At 44.9% G+C, this 14,188-nt stretch overlaps 1 protein-coding gene across 8 annotated transcripts in view; it reads left to right on the top strand.

The window, feature by feature from the left end:
* The window catches only part of ptprt (protein tyrosine phosphatase receptor type T), a 287,747-nt gene that overhangs the window by 165,305 nt on the left and 108,254 nt on the right, over positions 1-14,188 (top strand). For all 8 annotated transcript variants that reach the window (XM_046385023.1, XM_046385025.1, XM_046385022.1 and 5 more), the window contains exons 12-14: positions 7,061-7,262; positions 10,729-10,831; positions 13,812-14,088. In XM_046385023.1, the coding sequence (XP_046240979.1) occupies positions 7,061-7,262; positions 10,729-10,831; positions 13,812-14,088 (582 nt within the window). The remainder of the gene's footprint in view (positions 1-7,060; positions 7,263-10,728; positions 10,832-13,811; positions 14,089-14,188) is intronic.

Genomic DNA, 14,188 nt, shown 5'->3' with positions numbered 1-14,188 from the left:
AAAAAATGGAAAATGACAAAACTGAATTGAAATAGCATTTCTGCAGGCGCAGAACCCACGACGGCCCCTCGTAAACATTGTTTATTTCCATAAAACTTGGCTGGAGCTCAAAACAGGGCACACACACACACACACACACACACACTGTAGCTGTGGTGTGTTTGATGAAGAAGGCTGCCAGGTGGAAGGTACAGCTTCTGATACTCACCAGCCTCAGTCTTCTGTATGAACGCAGCATTATGTGCAAATACACTTATGGGCCTGCACTGACAGACGCACAGACACCTGCACAGGTACAGTTTTTCTACCTTTAGTGAACAACACATTTTCATCTCTCACAAGGAATGCAGAGACAGAAAAAACTTTTGGTTTGGCTTAGGAAAAGATCATTAAAATTCGGTTTCACAAGGCAAGCAGACTCCAGTCTCCTGGGTGATGTCTGTAGCCCTCCTTTCATCACGCTGCCTGTAGACAAAAGTATTGGGACACCTGGCCATCACACCAACAGGGACTTTAATGATGTCTCATTGTAAAGACACAGACAGCTTTGCAGCTCTAACAGCTTCCACTCTTCTGTGAAGGCTTTCCACAACATGTTGGAGTGTTTCTGTGGGAATTTGTGCCCATTCATGCAGTAGAGCATTTGTGAGGTCACACACTGATGTTGGACCAAAAGGCCTGGCTCACAATCTCCGTTCCAGTTCATCCCAAAGGTGTTGGATGGGGTTGAGGTCAGGGCTCTGTGTGGGCCAGTCAAGTTCTTCCACACCAAACTCATCCAACCATGTCTTTATGGAGCTTTGCTTTGTGCACTGGGGCACAGTCATGCTGGAATAGAAAAGGGCCTTCAACAAACTGTTGCCACAAAGTTGGAAGCATAGCATTGTCCAAAATGTCTTGGTGTGCTGAAGCATTAAGATTTCCCTTCACTGGAAGTCAGGGGCCGAGAACAAACCCTGAGAAACAAGCCCATACCTCACCTGAATGCAATAATGAAGACGTGTGTCCCAAGGCGTTTGTCCATAAAGTGTGTGTGTTGGGCAGTTGCTCTGACACTGATGAGGATATATTTATCTTGGACACAGCTCAGTGCGTGCTGAAACGGGTGTTTTTCAGGCCCTCTTTTGCTGAGTTTATGCGTTTATTATAACTGTTATGTTGACAGTTTATCGTCTTCATAAACTTATTAATAAACGAGTTGTGGTCTTTGTAAAGATGCTATAGAAGGATAAACTCAAGCCAGCAGTATTTTCACAACCTGGTAAACCCAGAGTTTGTCCTTTTAATGGCGTCTAACGGATGCAGAGCACATTTGTAAATAATTTATGAACCATTAAGAAAGCTGTGAGTTAAAACCTATAAACCTGAATATAAACTGTGTGGTAGTCCGGCATCAGTTGTCCTTTCTGTCTCATACGTTTTGTCCCTCTTCAGGTCTCTCTCTCTCTCTCTCTCTCTCTCTCTTTGTGTTTCTGCTCTTGATCCTTCCTCCCTTGTCTACGTCTTCTATCCTCAATTTACCTCTCTCGCTTCCTCTGTGCTACTCCCTAATTCAATCACACACACACACACACACACACACACACACACACACACCTACCTACCCTCCCTCCAGTGAGTTATCCTCCACAGACGCACACTCTATTACCCAAGATGCACTGCCCTGCTGCACGCCTGCCTTTTCATTGGCCAATAAAACAGCCTGAGCTTTATGGCTCCACCGATTCCAAGTACATCAACTATATTTATATATATGTGGAGAGAGAGAGGCGGAGGAAAGAGGGTGACACAAAGGTGGAGAGGAGGTGGGAATGAGAGGGTACACCTGAGGTTTATGAGCCAAACTCCTCCTGCTGAACAAGAGAAAGAGGCAATGTATAAGTAAAGCAAGTGTGGAAGGAGAGAAAGAGGAGGTGCACGGAAAATATCCACCTCACAGGAAGGAGTGATAAAACAGGAAGAGAGAAACAGCGAGACAACGAGAGAGAGAGAGACATCGTAAAGCTCATAAAAATATAGAGAGCCATTCATGACTTATAAAATAACAGACATCGATGTGCAAACCAAAACTGCAGCGCAGATGAAATAGATGATATTTTATTGTTCCAGCCCCTCAGTCCCAGTCTGTATGGACGGCTATTGATTTAACATGTTTTATTCAGCCAGCCAGGCGAACCCTCAGGCCCGGGAGACGTCAGCTGCTCGTCGAAGGCGAGGCTGCTGCTCCGTCAGGGGCTTTCTGCTGCGTTTTAGATGCGCTGTCTTCTGTGGCTAAAGGTTTCGTCCCAAGTTGCTCAGTCTGAGTGGCTTTTAGTTGTCTGACTGTGTTGCAGCGCAGTTAAGTGCCTGGAAAAACCGGGTAAGAAAGCTCATCAGGGTTCTCTCTCAGTGCACTGGCAGTAAACGAAAACAAAAGCAGAGGAAGTCTAACAGTGTGTTCATGTTCTCTGTGGAGCACGTTGGCCATGTGAGAGCAGTGTCATTCAGACACTTTGGCAGGGGACAGTGTGACTCTTACCAGAAATTCACGATGTAAATGTGAGACTGGCACCACGAGAACATCCGTCCTTTTAATTCTTACTAAGTCTGCCCTCCTGCCACCTGTTTAAGGCATCACTGTGCTCTGAAACAGCTGTGCAAACCAGTGATAGATCATCAGATCTGCTCTGAGCAGACAGCCTGCCGTGTTACGCAATTTGTGAAACGCTCATCGCAAGCATAAGAGACTTGAGACTGGAGAGGATCTCTGAGCTCCATCGAAGCCAAGTACAAACCATCATAATCAGGTTAAAGGATCTCAGAAGTTACAGCACATCACATTTATCAAATTGCTAATTTTTGTCTAATTATTTTTGTCCAAAGCTTCTTATGTTGGCGTTGGTGCAGTACGCAAAAAAACGCAGACTTAACGTCACGCTGTGATCATGTGACACTGTGATTGTTCAAGCTGTTGATTTTTTAATTTTTAATTTTTTAATTTTATAATAGTTTATTAATCCCAGGCTGGGAAATTACTTGTCTGCATTTAAGCCATGCCAAGGAGCAGTGGGCTGCCATATCAGGTGCCCAGGGAGCAAATTGGGGGGATTAAGTGCCTTGCTCAAGGGCACATCTCTAAAAGGGAGGAAGGGGGCATTGATTAATCACTCCACTACACCCAAATTTTTTCTGCCAGTCCGGGGTGGAATCGATCCGGCGACCATCTGGTCACAAGCCGCTTCTCAAACCTCTAGGCCACGACTGCCCCCAGTTTACAACAATTTACACCTCGCTCCAACAATATCCTGCACGAGCAGGGCAGCATAAAACCAAAGCTGTAGAACCTGCAGAGAACATGCCAGGCCTCGAGCTGGGAACCCGGCTCCAGCCAGGCCAGGTTTACAGACCAAACGATGACACACTAATTCTGCCTGGACGAGGCCTAACGAAGACATGCTGGAGATAAATGTCTCCAGTGTGCACCATGGGAAAGGAAGAACACAACACTGGTTTATGTATCGATTCCCTCATGTTATTTCTCCCACCCACCGTAGCTCTCCAGCATCTGCAGAGTGAAACCAGGGGCTTTGATCGATCACTATGGATCACTCGTTCTCTGATCAGACAGCGATACATGAGAGGTGAGAACGTACGCGTAATCCAGACCAACTACAGGAAGCATTAAAGCCAACGCTGATGAGCGTCTGAAGATTACAGGACAAACCCAACAGGCAGCACAGAAAGCCAAGAAAATGAACTTAAAGAAAAGCACAGTGCGACGCATTAATGGGTTTTTAATGTTTCCACGAATGCCACTCTGGCTCTCTGCCGTACCACGCTGCAGTACTTTCTTTATTTTTCTCTTTCTTTTCTTCTGCCCTCACCCTTGCATTTCCTCTCCCTTTTCTCTCTCTCTCTCTCTCTCTCTCTTCCTCACAAACATGCCCAGTCACACATTCACACACCAGCACTCCAGCCTGCAGGCCTATAGTGGAAGTGAGGCGCCCTGCTGTCAGTGCTTTTGATTTGAGTTTGCTAATGGAGCGACGAGGGGTCCACAAGCAGCCCACTTCATCACCAACACACACACACAGAGGCACGCACACACACACACACACACACACACACACACACACAGAGGCACGTACACACACACACACACACACACACACACACACACAGAGGCACGCACACACACACACACACACAGCAGCTCCAGCCTTTGAGGTACCATTTTTACACAAACATCCATCTGCATCACTTGTTATTACTCTTTCTTTTTGCTCTCCTCTGCTCTCTCCCTTCTTTCCTCCTCCTTCTTCAGCTTCAGCTTGACTCTCTCTTTCGCTTTCATTTTTTCACGGCCTTCATTTTTTTTCCCCTTTCACTTCTTGTTGTTTTGTTTTTATCACTTCATTTCTCCTGTCGATTTAGTTATATTTTTTTTTTCAATTCAGTGTCCACGTTGTCACAACACACTGAAAAAAAATGAACACAAGCTACTCTCATGTTGGTATGAAAAACCCTCACACTTCTGTTCTGACACTGAAGTTCTAATGATGATCATAGTGGGCTTGTGTCTTTCTGAAGCTGGACGTCTGGCCTTTTTTCTACCCTCAGTGCCAGCTTGTAATTTGGTCGTCGTCGTCTGTCTCATTCATTCTGCCTTAAAGAGTTTTTTGAATGGATTCAGCAGAACAGAGTGCGACAGGAAACATGAGCAGATGGGAAATGAAGATGACGTGCAGCAAAAGCTCCTCGGCTGAAACTGGCGAGTTTATGGTTGCCCACTGGTTAGACCACTGGTCCATTAGGACGGCCCTCGATTTTCTCTGTTTCCTGCTCATTATCTCCACCAGCTCGTCAAATACTTACACTCTGTCACGCTCTCGTGCGGACCATCAGGGCGCCAACTGGAGTGTGTGGCCTTGGACGAACATTGTGTGTGTGTGTGTGTGTGTGTGTGATCCACCAGTCGTCTCCGACCTCCACGCCTCCTCGGCCTCTCTCACTTTGTAAACTGCGTCACGGCGTGCAGTTGCTCTGATTGTCCGATTGTTCAGATGTGTATTCACCTTGGAGATGTGATCCTGATGCAACAGAGTACCTTCTGCACCTGGATGAGAAGCTGAGGGACGCCTGGGAAGGACACTGGGCTCTTCATTCTGCCTTCTTAGCCCCCATGCTTCATGTTTACATGTTTACCTTCATTTGTCTGTTGTTAGCGAGTCGTCCCACACAAGCGGATGCTAGTTGACCTTGGGCTAAACAGCCCTGCAGCTGTGCAGCCCTCGCATGCTGTCGTCGAGAAATGAAACCCAGGAGAGCAGTGACAGGAAACAGGAACCACTCCAGCTCTGCACGACAGAGGAACATTTTGCTTTATTGAAGGTTTCCACTCCATCAGGTGCCTTCTGGTTCATTCATGTTGTCTCTCTTTACTGTAGTCTCTTTTGTTCATTCTTCTTCTCTGCCTCCCCCACTCGTTCTCACCTTGTCTCCACACTTTATACACCTGATGTTTTTTTTTCTCACTTTGCAGCTGAAATCCAAACTGAAATGCTCTTGGAGACCCTGAAACAAACACACATACACACACACACACACACGCACACACATGATGAAGTGTTGAAATGTGTTTGGGGTTGAACTGCTTTCAGTGTGTTTTTTTCCCGCCAGTCAATACTCTTTTGTGCTGACTGTCATTCACTATGACAGCTGTCCTCCAGCGTTCTGCTGTGTGTGTGTGTGTGTGTGTGTGTGTGCACGTGTGTGTGTGCAGTCACTGACAGTTGTGCTGTGTGGAAACTTGCCAGGAGCAACATTACAGCAGACATTGACAGTTCTTTTAACAGAAGAACTATTGAAGTGCTTCTGCCAGTTTAGTGGCCACAGGTCAATTTGCTCAATTTGTTCCAGTCTCAAAGTGGTGATCATGTGGAGAAACACAGACCTGTAGTAAAGGGCCAACATCACTTCAGCTCCGGCATTGATTTGTGTGACGTTTAACAGACAATTTAATAAGAGATGGTCGATTTGTTGGATTGGCTGTGATGTGACAGTGAAAGTGGTTTGGATGGGGGGAGGGTTAAAGCTTACTGTGTGGTTGGACTGGAAGTGGAAGAAATAAAAAATGGTTGCACAGAAAGAAGACAAGTACTTTCATTTTGAGCACTTTGAGTACTTCTGTGGTTTTCTGAGTAAAAATTGTCTTTTGTAAAGTCCTTCGCAGACGAAATAAAACTGTTCATGCAATTAAAGTTGCACCCATTTGTATTTTAATAGACATCTGTAGTCATTTGACAGTGAAATGGGTCGCTGGTTTAGGATCTTTTAGCTTTTTTGTTTTGGTCCACTCTTCATTCCAGCTCAGCATTCAGCAGTTCGACTCACAGGATGGCGACTGTTGGAATAAGCCGGCCAGCTGGTCCTGAATTCAGGCAGCATTCTGCTCCCCTCAGCTGTCAGCGTGTTACTGTCAAAGTCCCTGTCATTACAGGAAAACAAACACAACAACCTCCATTCTCGCTCTCTGAATTCTGGGCTTAGTATCAGCAAAGATGATGGTGATTGGTTTAAAGAAACACAAACAAGCTGTAACCAGAATGAGTATGTGGTGCAGAACCAAAGAGAAATGAGCAAAAAGAAGAGAGAATATTGGACTTCATTGCCATGTTGCCCCAAATGTGACTCCAAGTGAATGTTAAAGTTGTTAAAACCAAATCAATTATTACGGATTTATTCTACGTTTTAGAAAAACCCGATTAGCTTAAACAAATTCTTTCCAGAAGCTCAGATGTTTGCTAATGCTATCGCTGAAGTCAACACTGTAACTACAGAAAGAGAACATAACACAAGCCAGCGCAATAATAAACTGCTGTAAGCTAATGACTCGAATAAGTTAAATCAAGAGCATCTGAATTAAAGTGCTCTGGTCTGAACAAACAAAAACAACAAAATGCTCCCCGCTGAATGATCCGAAGCTGCAATATTCTTCAGTAAATAAATCCCAAGGCTGAGCTGCGGTTCGTTTAGCTGAGCGAAGCTGAAATGTGTCAAACTGTCTCCTGTGTGCCTCCAGATTACCTACAAGGCCCTGAGCTCTTTGGACCCCAGCGCTGACCTGACAACCCAGAGGGGACGGGTGTTCAAGCTGAGGAACGAGACCCATCACCTGTTCGTGGGCCTCTACCCAGGGACCACCTACTTCTTCACCCTCAAAGCCTCCACCAACAAGGGCTTCGGCCCCCCCGTCACCACCCGCATCTCCACCAAGATAGCAGGTAAAACTCCTCTGACAGCGTGTCAAGTGCTGACAGTTTTGAGTTGTTGTTTGGTTTGGACATTTTTGCATTTAGTTGCTTTTTAATTTCTGGCGACATTTGTTTGATCTAATCACACAAAAACATTGTGTCACAGTCATTCATATGATAATTATGATAATAGCAGGTGACGAAGGAGACAATGGAAGCTCGTTTGTGGGCCATCTGGTTGTTTGGCACGTCAGTCACAGCTCCAGTGTGTGTTTTTGTTTGTCGGTCTGAGTGACCGTTTTCAATCCGACTTCTTCTCTCCGGCTGTAACTCTCTGTTTACGCCAAAGTGTACGGCACCGCAAAAAGGGAAAACAATTAACTTTTGTGGCACGAACTAAGAACTTCTCTCACATGTTGATGCGTTTCTTTCTTCTGAAACAAGAAGACCTCTGTGTTTTCATTCCGGTGGTTTTGTGAAGGGTGATCTTTGTCATTGAAATGACAGACTGACAGATGCGAAACAAAACAAACCTTCACTTTTTCCTTCTTTGTGTGCATTTCTTTGTCGTTTGCTTCTCTGACTCAAACCCTTTCTCTGCCCTTCTTCCGTTCAGCGCCTCAGTCACTTTCTTCTCTTTCTTCTTGTCTGTTTCCAATAATCCCTTCCCAAATGGCATATCTGATTGTCTGTCCTTCACAAGATGTTGCTGTGGTATTTCCTCCTTTTGGAGGTCGTTTTGACCTTTAGCTGTGCTTTTTTTAAAATCTGTACGTCTGTGGAGAAGCTCAGTGTTGGTGTGAGCCAAAACAAAGTTCTTACAATCTCAAGTCCAGCTTTAAATTGAGGGCTCGCTGAATGAATGCAGAACTGATTAAGCCTAAACCCAACATAACATTCTGGCAGTTGTACTCACAGTTATATCAAGAAGTTTCATATGCAGTATATTTCATTCACAGAGGCAAACACCAATGAAACACGGGCTGAACAGCAGCGTCTGGATGGCGTGACAAAGTTCAGCGCCACATGTAATAATCCATTCTTTGCACAGACACAAATGTATTCTAAAAGGCAGAACAGTATTTTTCCAAAATGTGTGTATAGATGCATAAGGAAAACATTAAGCAACATCGCAGCTACAATCTTTTCATATACATGCACATTATTTGAGTTATAATGTTTAGAAGTATAAAACATTATAAATCCATACCCCTGACTTAAAGAAGGCTTATCTGAGAGTCTTTTGTGTTTACTTACCTCGGTACATAATCGATCAGTGTGATTTAAGAAGTGGCTTAAATCTTCTCTTGTAGCCTTAATGCACCCAGAGAGGCTCTGCTGAGCAGGCGAGCTCATCTTTTCATATTCATGCAGCTATCAGTCCTGGAAACTGCGAGCAACCGCCTCTCCTTTGTCACAACAGGCTGTTTGGTTTATTGGGAAAGTGGCTGAAGATCACTTTGTTCTAACTCTAACAACACGAGTGGAAGATGAAATGTCACACGCATCACGTGATTCTTTAATGTCCACAGCAGAATTTTATAATTTCCTTTACAGCACTTAAAGTACTGGCTGAGTTAAGCACAAATCTGTGAAATTTGGCAAAGCAGTCAAAGCGTGAGGCTACAAGTTTTCCTGAAAACATTCAAATGAACGTTAAACTCATGTTTTGTGTTTTGTGTTTTAGAAGCACCATGAATAAAATACAACATTTAAAATGCATTCCTAATAAGTTGATAAGTTCATGGCCTAAGGTAGAAGGAATGAATGTCAGAAAACCTTGCACATTTGTTTTTCTACATACACTTGCTAAAGCAGCCGTGGCGCATACAGATGCCTTCCTCGTACAAGTTGGCGTCCTGGACCTCTAGAAACGGGTCTACAGCGGCGTTAATGTCAGACTGTGACCACCAAGGTCCTTCTTCGTCTTGGCAAAGAGGTAGCGCCCTGGGGGTGCCACCATGTCCTCGAGGCCGGGACTAACCTTGAGGCCGAGGTAGCGGATGACTGCACGAAGGCCGAAGTCGTCCATTTTCTCAGACAGTGCTGACTTGCAATTCACTGAAGCAGAAATAACACCAAAGTTTAGACTTTCTGCATAAACGCTGAAAGAGCTGAACTGCATGTGTGGAACACGAGAGCTGTGCAACACGTCTCGTCGTGCCTTAGGCCACGAACTTGTCAATCACCTCCCGCACAACAACATGCAATCCAACAAACCACATCAAAACAAGTCAAAGAAAGCACATTAATTCACAGGGCTGCGAGCCGCTCAGAAGGGACCGGCCTTTCCTGGTGGTTCCACTTTTATGGAGAAATAATATTTAAACTAAAAATCAAAGTGAAAAATGAAATAAAATTAAACCCAGTTGTCTTCCACTGAGCCACACTGCCGCAGTGCTTAGCGATCGCCGGCGTGTCCTACAGCCATCTGAGGTTGATCTTTCCACTTAGCCTCCAATCCTCCATCATCCTTTCAAATGTTGACAACATGACGCTAAGAGGGGGAAAAAAATCACACTGCGCTTCGCCACACAAAGCAGAGCCATGCCCCTCCAAATGCCACGTCATCCCCAATCTTCATTATCTCATTCGGGGACCAAAGGATGAAGACAGGTTTCAATTAAATGATGCAGACAGACTGAGATGGATGGACACAGGAGGACGGGTCGGACTTGGTGTTAATAACCCAAATGCCACACGAATCGGGGGAAAATAAAACGTGTTGATGCTGTACTCACATTGGCACAGATGCAGAGCCTCCACGACGAGGGCAAGACAGATGTGAAATTAAAAAGCCGAAGGTAATGGGATGCCTGAGAAGCTCCTCGGATCGATGCATCGGGCCTTTCTGTCGCTCTGTTGTCAAGGCGTCATGAAAATGTCATCGCAGAAATAATAAAAAGCTTTGCTGAGCTGGTTTGATTTTAAAGCTTTGCCTCTGCTGATGTTTGCTGCAGCTGAAGAGTGTGACATGCAGATGGGAACAAGTCTTTCCTTTTTCATATGAAGATATTGTTTGTCAACAGCTCACCTGCTGTATGTGAGAGTTGGTTTACGGGTTTCAGAGCGTCTCTTTCTCGTCTTTCCAGCGTTTTATTTCCCTCTCGTGGCGCTCATTTAAAACTCTCTCTGCTTGTTACACAGGTCATTTTTAAAGGACTTGCTGGGTTGAGGACTGATAGAGAGGAAGTTGCAGGGTCGTTGTGTTTCTACCCACATAATGTCAGACGAAGAAGCACTTATGATATGACATTAAAGGAGTAGTTCACCCATAAATAAAAATTCTGTTATTATCTACTGGAAAGTAGGATTTAGTTTCTTCAGCTGACCTGAGGGTGAGAAGATAATGACAGAGTTTGTATTTTTGTGGTGAACTGTTCCTTTAACCAATAATTCAGTGCAGAATGTATTTTAATTTTCGACAGCTACAGTAATTGTGGTTATTTTTCTCATGCAGGACAATCTTTTCTTTTTCTTTTTGTTTTACCTTCAGCTCCCATGATGCCCGAGTACGAGTCTGAGGCTCCACTGAACGAGACAGAGACCACCATCACCATCCTGCTGAAGCCCGCCCAATCACGGGGTGCACCCATCAGGTGAGCTCTCACCTGCAGTTTATAAAACTACTCGTGCCTGTTCTCTTGTCCTCTTCTCACCCTTTACCCCTCTCTCCTCCTCTCCTCTCCTCTCCTCTCCTCTCCTCTCCTCTCCTCTCCTCTCCTCTCCTCCCCTTCCCTCCTCCCCTCCTCCTCTCCTCCCCTCCCCTCCTCTCCCTTTACCCCTCTCCCCCCTCCCCTTCCCTCCTCCTCTCTCCTCCTCCTCTCTCCTCCTCTCCTCTCCTCCTCTCCTCTCCTCCTCTCCTCTCCTCCCCCTCTCTCCTCTCCTCCCCTCCCCTCCCCTCCTCTACCTTTACCCCTCTCCCCCCTCCCCTTCCCTCCTCCTCTCTCCTCCTCTCTTCTCCTCCTCTCCTCCTCTCCTCTCCTCCTCTCCTCTCCTCCCCCTCTCTCCTCTCCTCACTCGTCTACCTCATGGGTTTATTTTAAACTCATTAAAGTCACTCACACATATAAGTCCAATTTGTATGCAAAGGAACTCAGCGAATGGGACTTTTTCTTTTTCTCCTTATAATTTTTTGCCAGTGAAACATATCTCCATTAGTCACTTGCATCTTGTAGCTCTTTAGTTCCTGCTACACGAAGATGCGACTCCAGGCTGACTTGACAGGCCTGAATGTTTAATGGTGATCTGGCAATCAGCGCCTGGTCCCTGCTTTAATCAGGGAGTCCTGCCAACAGCTTGTTGGCTCAGAAGGATAAAAATGTAGTTTTTAGAGTTCAGGATTGGCATTTTTCTCACACAATGCACAGGAAATCTGTAACCACAGTCACATAAACATAACACATACAATGACTGAAATAAAAGCACAAAAATGTACACATTCATCTGCTGTAGTTTATAAAGCAACTCCCTGAATTCAGACATTTAATGTCTGTTTCATTGTTCCTGTGACCAGCCCACTGCACTCACTGGGTTTGTTTTAAAATGGACACACAGCTAATTTATTCCTTTTTCTCATTTTTTCAGCCAGCCGGCATGATTTTAATTAAAAGTTCACTTTGAACATGTGATCTCATCCATTTAATTGGTGTAGGAGAGAACGTTATTTTGCGGTCGCCTTGAGGGAAACAGAGCTTTGACAAGGCTGCATGGAGCGTATATCATGGGGAAATGGACTTGTGAAATGTGAGTGTGGGTCAGTGGCTTAGTGTTAAATCCTATCCCGTATCTCGTCGTTTGTCACCCACACAAGGCTAATAAATCTCGTTTTGAGAAGGGCTGCACTCCAGTCGCTAACACCTTTATGTGTCTGTAAACTCAACACAAGCCCCCCTGCTTGTTTGCTTAGGATGTTTGCTTATGTGTTTTGTGCAAATCTCACATGTTTTAAGTGCCAACAGATGTACGCGGTGTGGCAGAGAAAAGGCATCTGTTGGTTAATGCACACAGTGACGTTACAGGTTGTTCCGTTTTTTTTATTTTGCTCTGAGGAGATCAAAACATCTCAAGTTCAGGAGCTTAGAGGGAATGTTTTACTGTAATGGCTGTGCTAAGAGGAGCAGCTGCTGTGGTTGAGACACACACACTCATACACATACACACACACACACTGATGCATGCACATGTCAACACAGAAACACAAATGCAAACATTATGCCTCAAACACTGAGTTTAAATTAGATGTAAAATTTCTATGTAATTTTGTGACATAAAATCAATGTGGTCAATGTGAATAAATTAAATGATTTCAGTGTGTTTTATTACAAGAGACAGAACAACATAGTTCAAATACGTTACTTTTATATGTGAATCAGGTAGACAGATGGACTCCAACACTTTCACTGGCCCCTGAACTAAAGTCTTAACCATCAAACGTCTTTCTGAAGAATCAGCAAAGATGACCTCATTTCCCCAAAACGTCCCCGCTTCTCAAATGTCCACACTTCACTAAATGTTTCTAATTAGCAAAATGTCTCCACTGTCCCGAAATGTCCACACTCTGCAAATTGCTCTCATTTTCCAGGACGACAAATCTTCCTCACAAAGAGCGAAGCGCTAAAACGCAACAGCACTCATCTATACTCATCCTGCATATACAGGAACACCTGTAAGAACACACATCTGAGAGCACACACACACACACACACATGTTTGCCGCTGGTTTATCTCATGTGCAGCTCTGAAAGCCATGAAATAGATATTTCACCAGAAAGCCAGAGAGAGAAAGAGAGAGAGACTCATCTTTGGTCATCAGCAATTATCTTTTATGAAAGCAGCCAAACGGGAGCTGGGGATAATTGGCCACGGCCCCCTTCACAGAAACATACATTTCCCTAATTGCGTATAATTGTGAAGTGAGTTCTTGGCATGGAGGATGGAGGTAATTGCAGCGAGCCGCTGCGTTTGTCCTGACCACGAAAAGGAGCCCTCAGCCATTCATGAAGCCTCTCAGAGCAGGGTGGACACACACACACACACGCACACACACACACACACTTAGCTGCGTAGCTGAATCAGCACTAGAAATGATCTGCCAGCTTCTTTCTTAAGTTAGCTGAATCTACCATTGAGAAAAGGAAAATGACCCTCGGAACGAATTGTATTCCTTCTCAAAGGACAGCAGACATTTGAATGAGAATTCTTTACTTCAGCCCCTTTCCTCTTAGGCTTTAACTGCCAAAATGAAGCACTGGAAACTGAAGCTTCTAAATGTTGGGTGTTCCATAGTGACTGAGAACTGGACATAAGGACAATGGTTAGAGCATGTTTAGCTGATTTAGGCACTATGTAATGTACGCCGCACTTTTTAAGAGGTCAGATGACAAAAACAACGCCATAGATCTGTGCTGTTTGACCAAATGAATTTCAATGACGAGTCAAAGGAAAAAATAAAATAAAATAAAATTGAAATCTTCCCCACCCAAGTACAAGTGATAACTTTTTAAATTAAAATTATTGTTGTATCCAAAAAAAGCAGCACAAATGAGCAGGTGTTGATAAAACTTTGTGTGTTTCCAGCTCATACCAGCTCGTTGTGAAGGAGGAGCGCAAATCCAAGACTCGCCGCGCCGCCTCCGAAGCCCCCGAGTGTTTCTCGGCCCCCGTCAGCTTCCGTAACGCCTCCATCTTGGACTCGCCGTACTACATCGCTGCTGAGCTGCCCCCGTCCAGCCTCACAGTTGTGCAGCCGTTCACTGTGGGAGACAACAAGAGCTACGGCGGCTTCTGGAATCCTCCGCTGTCGCCGGCCAAGAGCTACAGCATCTACTACCAGGCCATGAGCAGAGCCAATGGGGTGAGTGTCAAACTGCCAGAAGTGCCGACAGGAAAGAGTGTTTTCAGTGGTCCTCCAGCCAAATGAGATCAATCGGAAATCATTTTTCAAGAGTTGATAC

The sequence above is a fragment of the Scatophagus argus genome, chromosome 3 (genome assembly GCF_020382885.2).
Source record: "Scatophagus argus isolate fScaArg1 chromosome 3, fScaArg1.pri, whole genome shotgun sequence".
NCBI lineage: Eukaryota > Metazoa > Chordata > Actinopteri > Scatophagidae > Scatophagus > Scatophagus argus.
The sequence above is the reverse complement of the archived record's forward strand: the minus strand, read 5'-3'. Positions and strand labels throughout refer to the sequence as shown.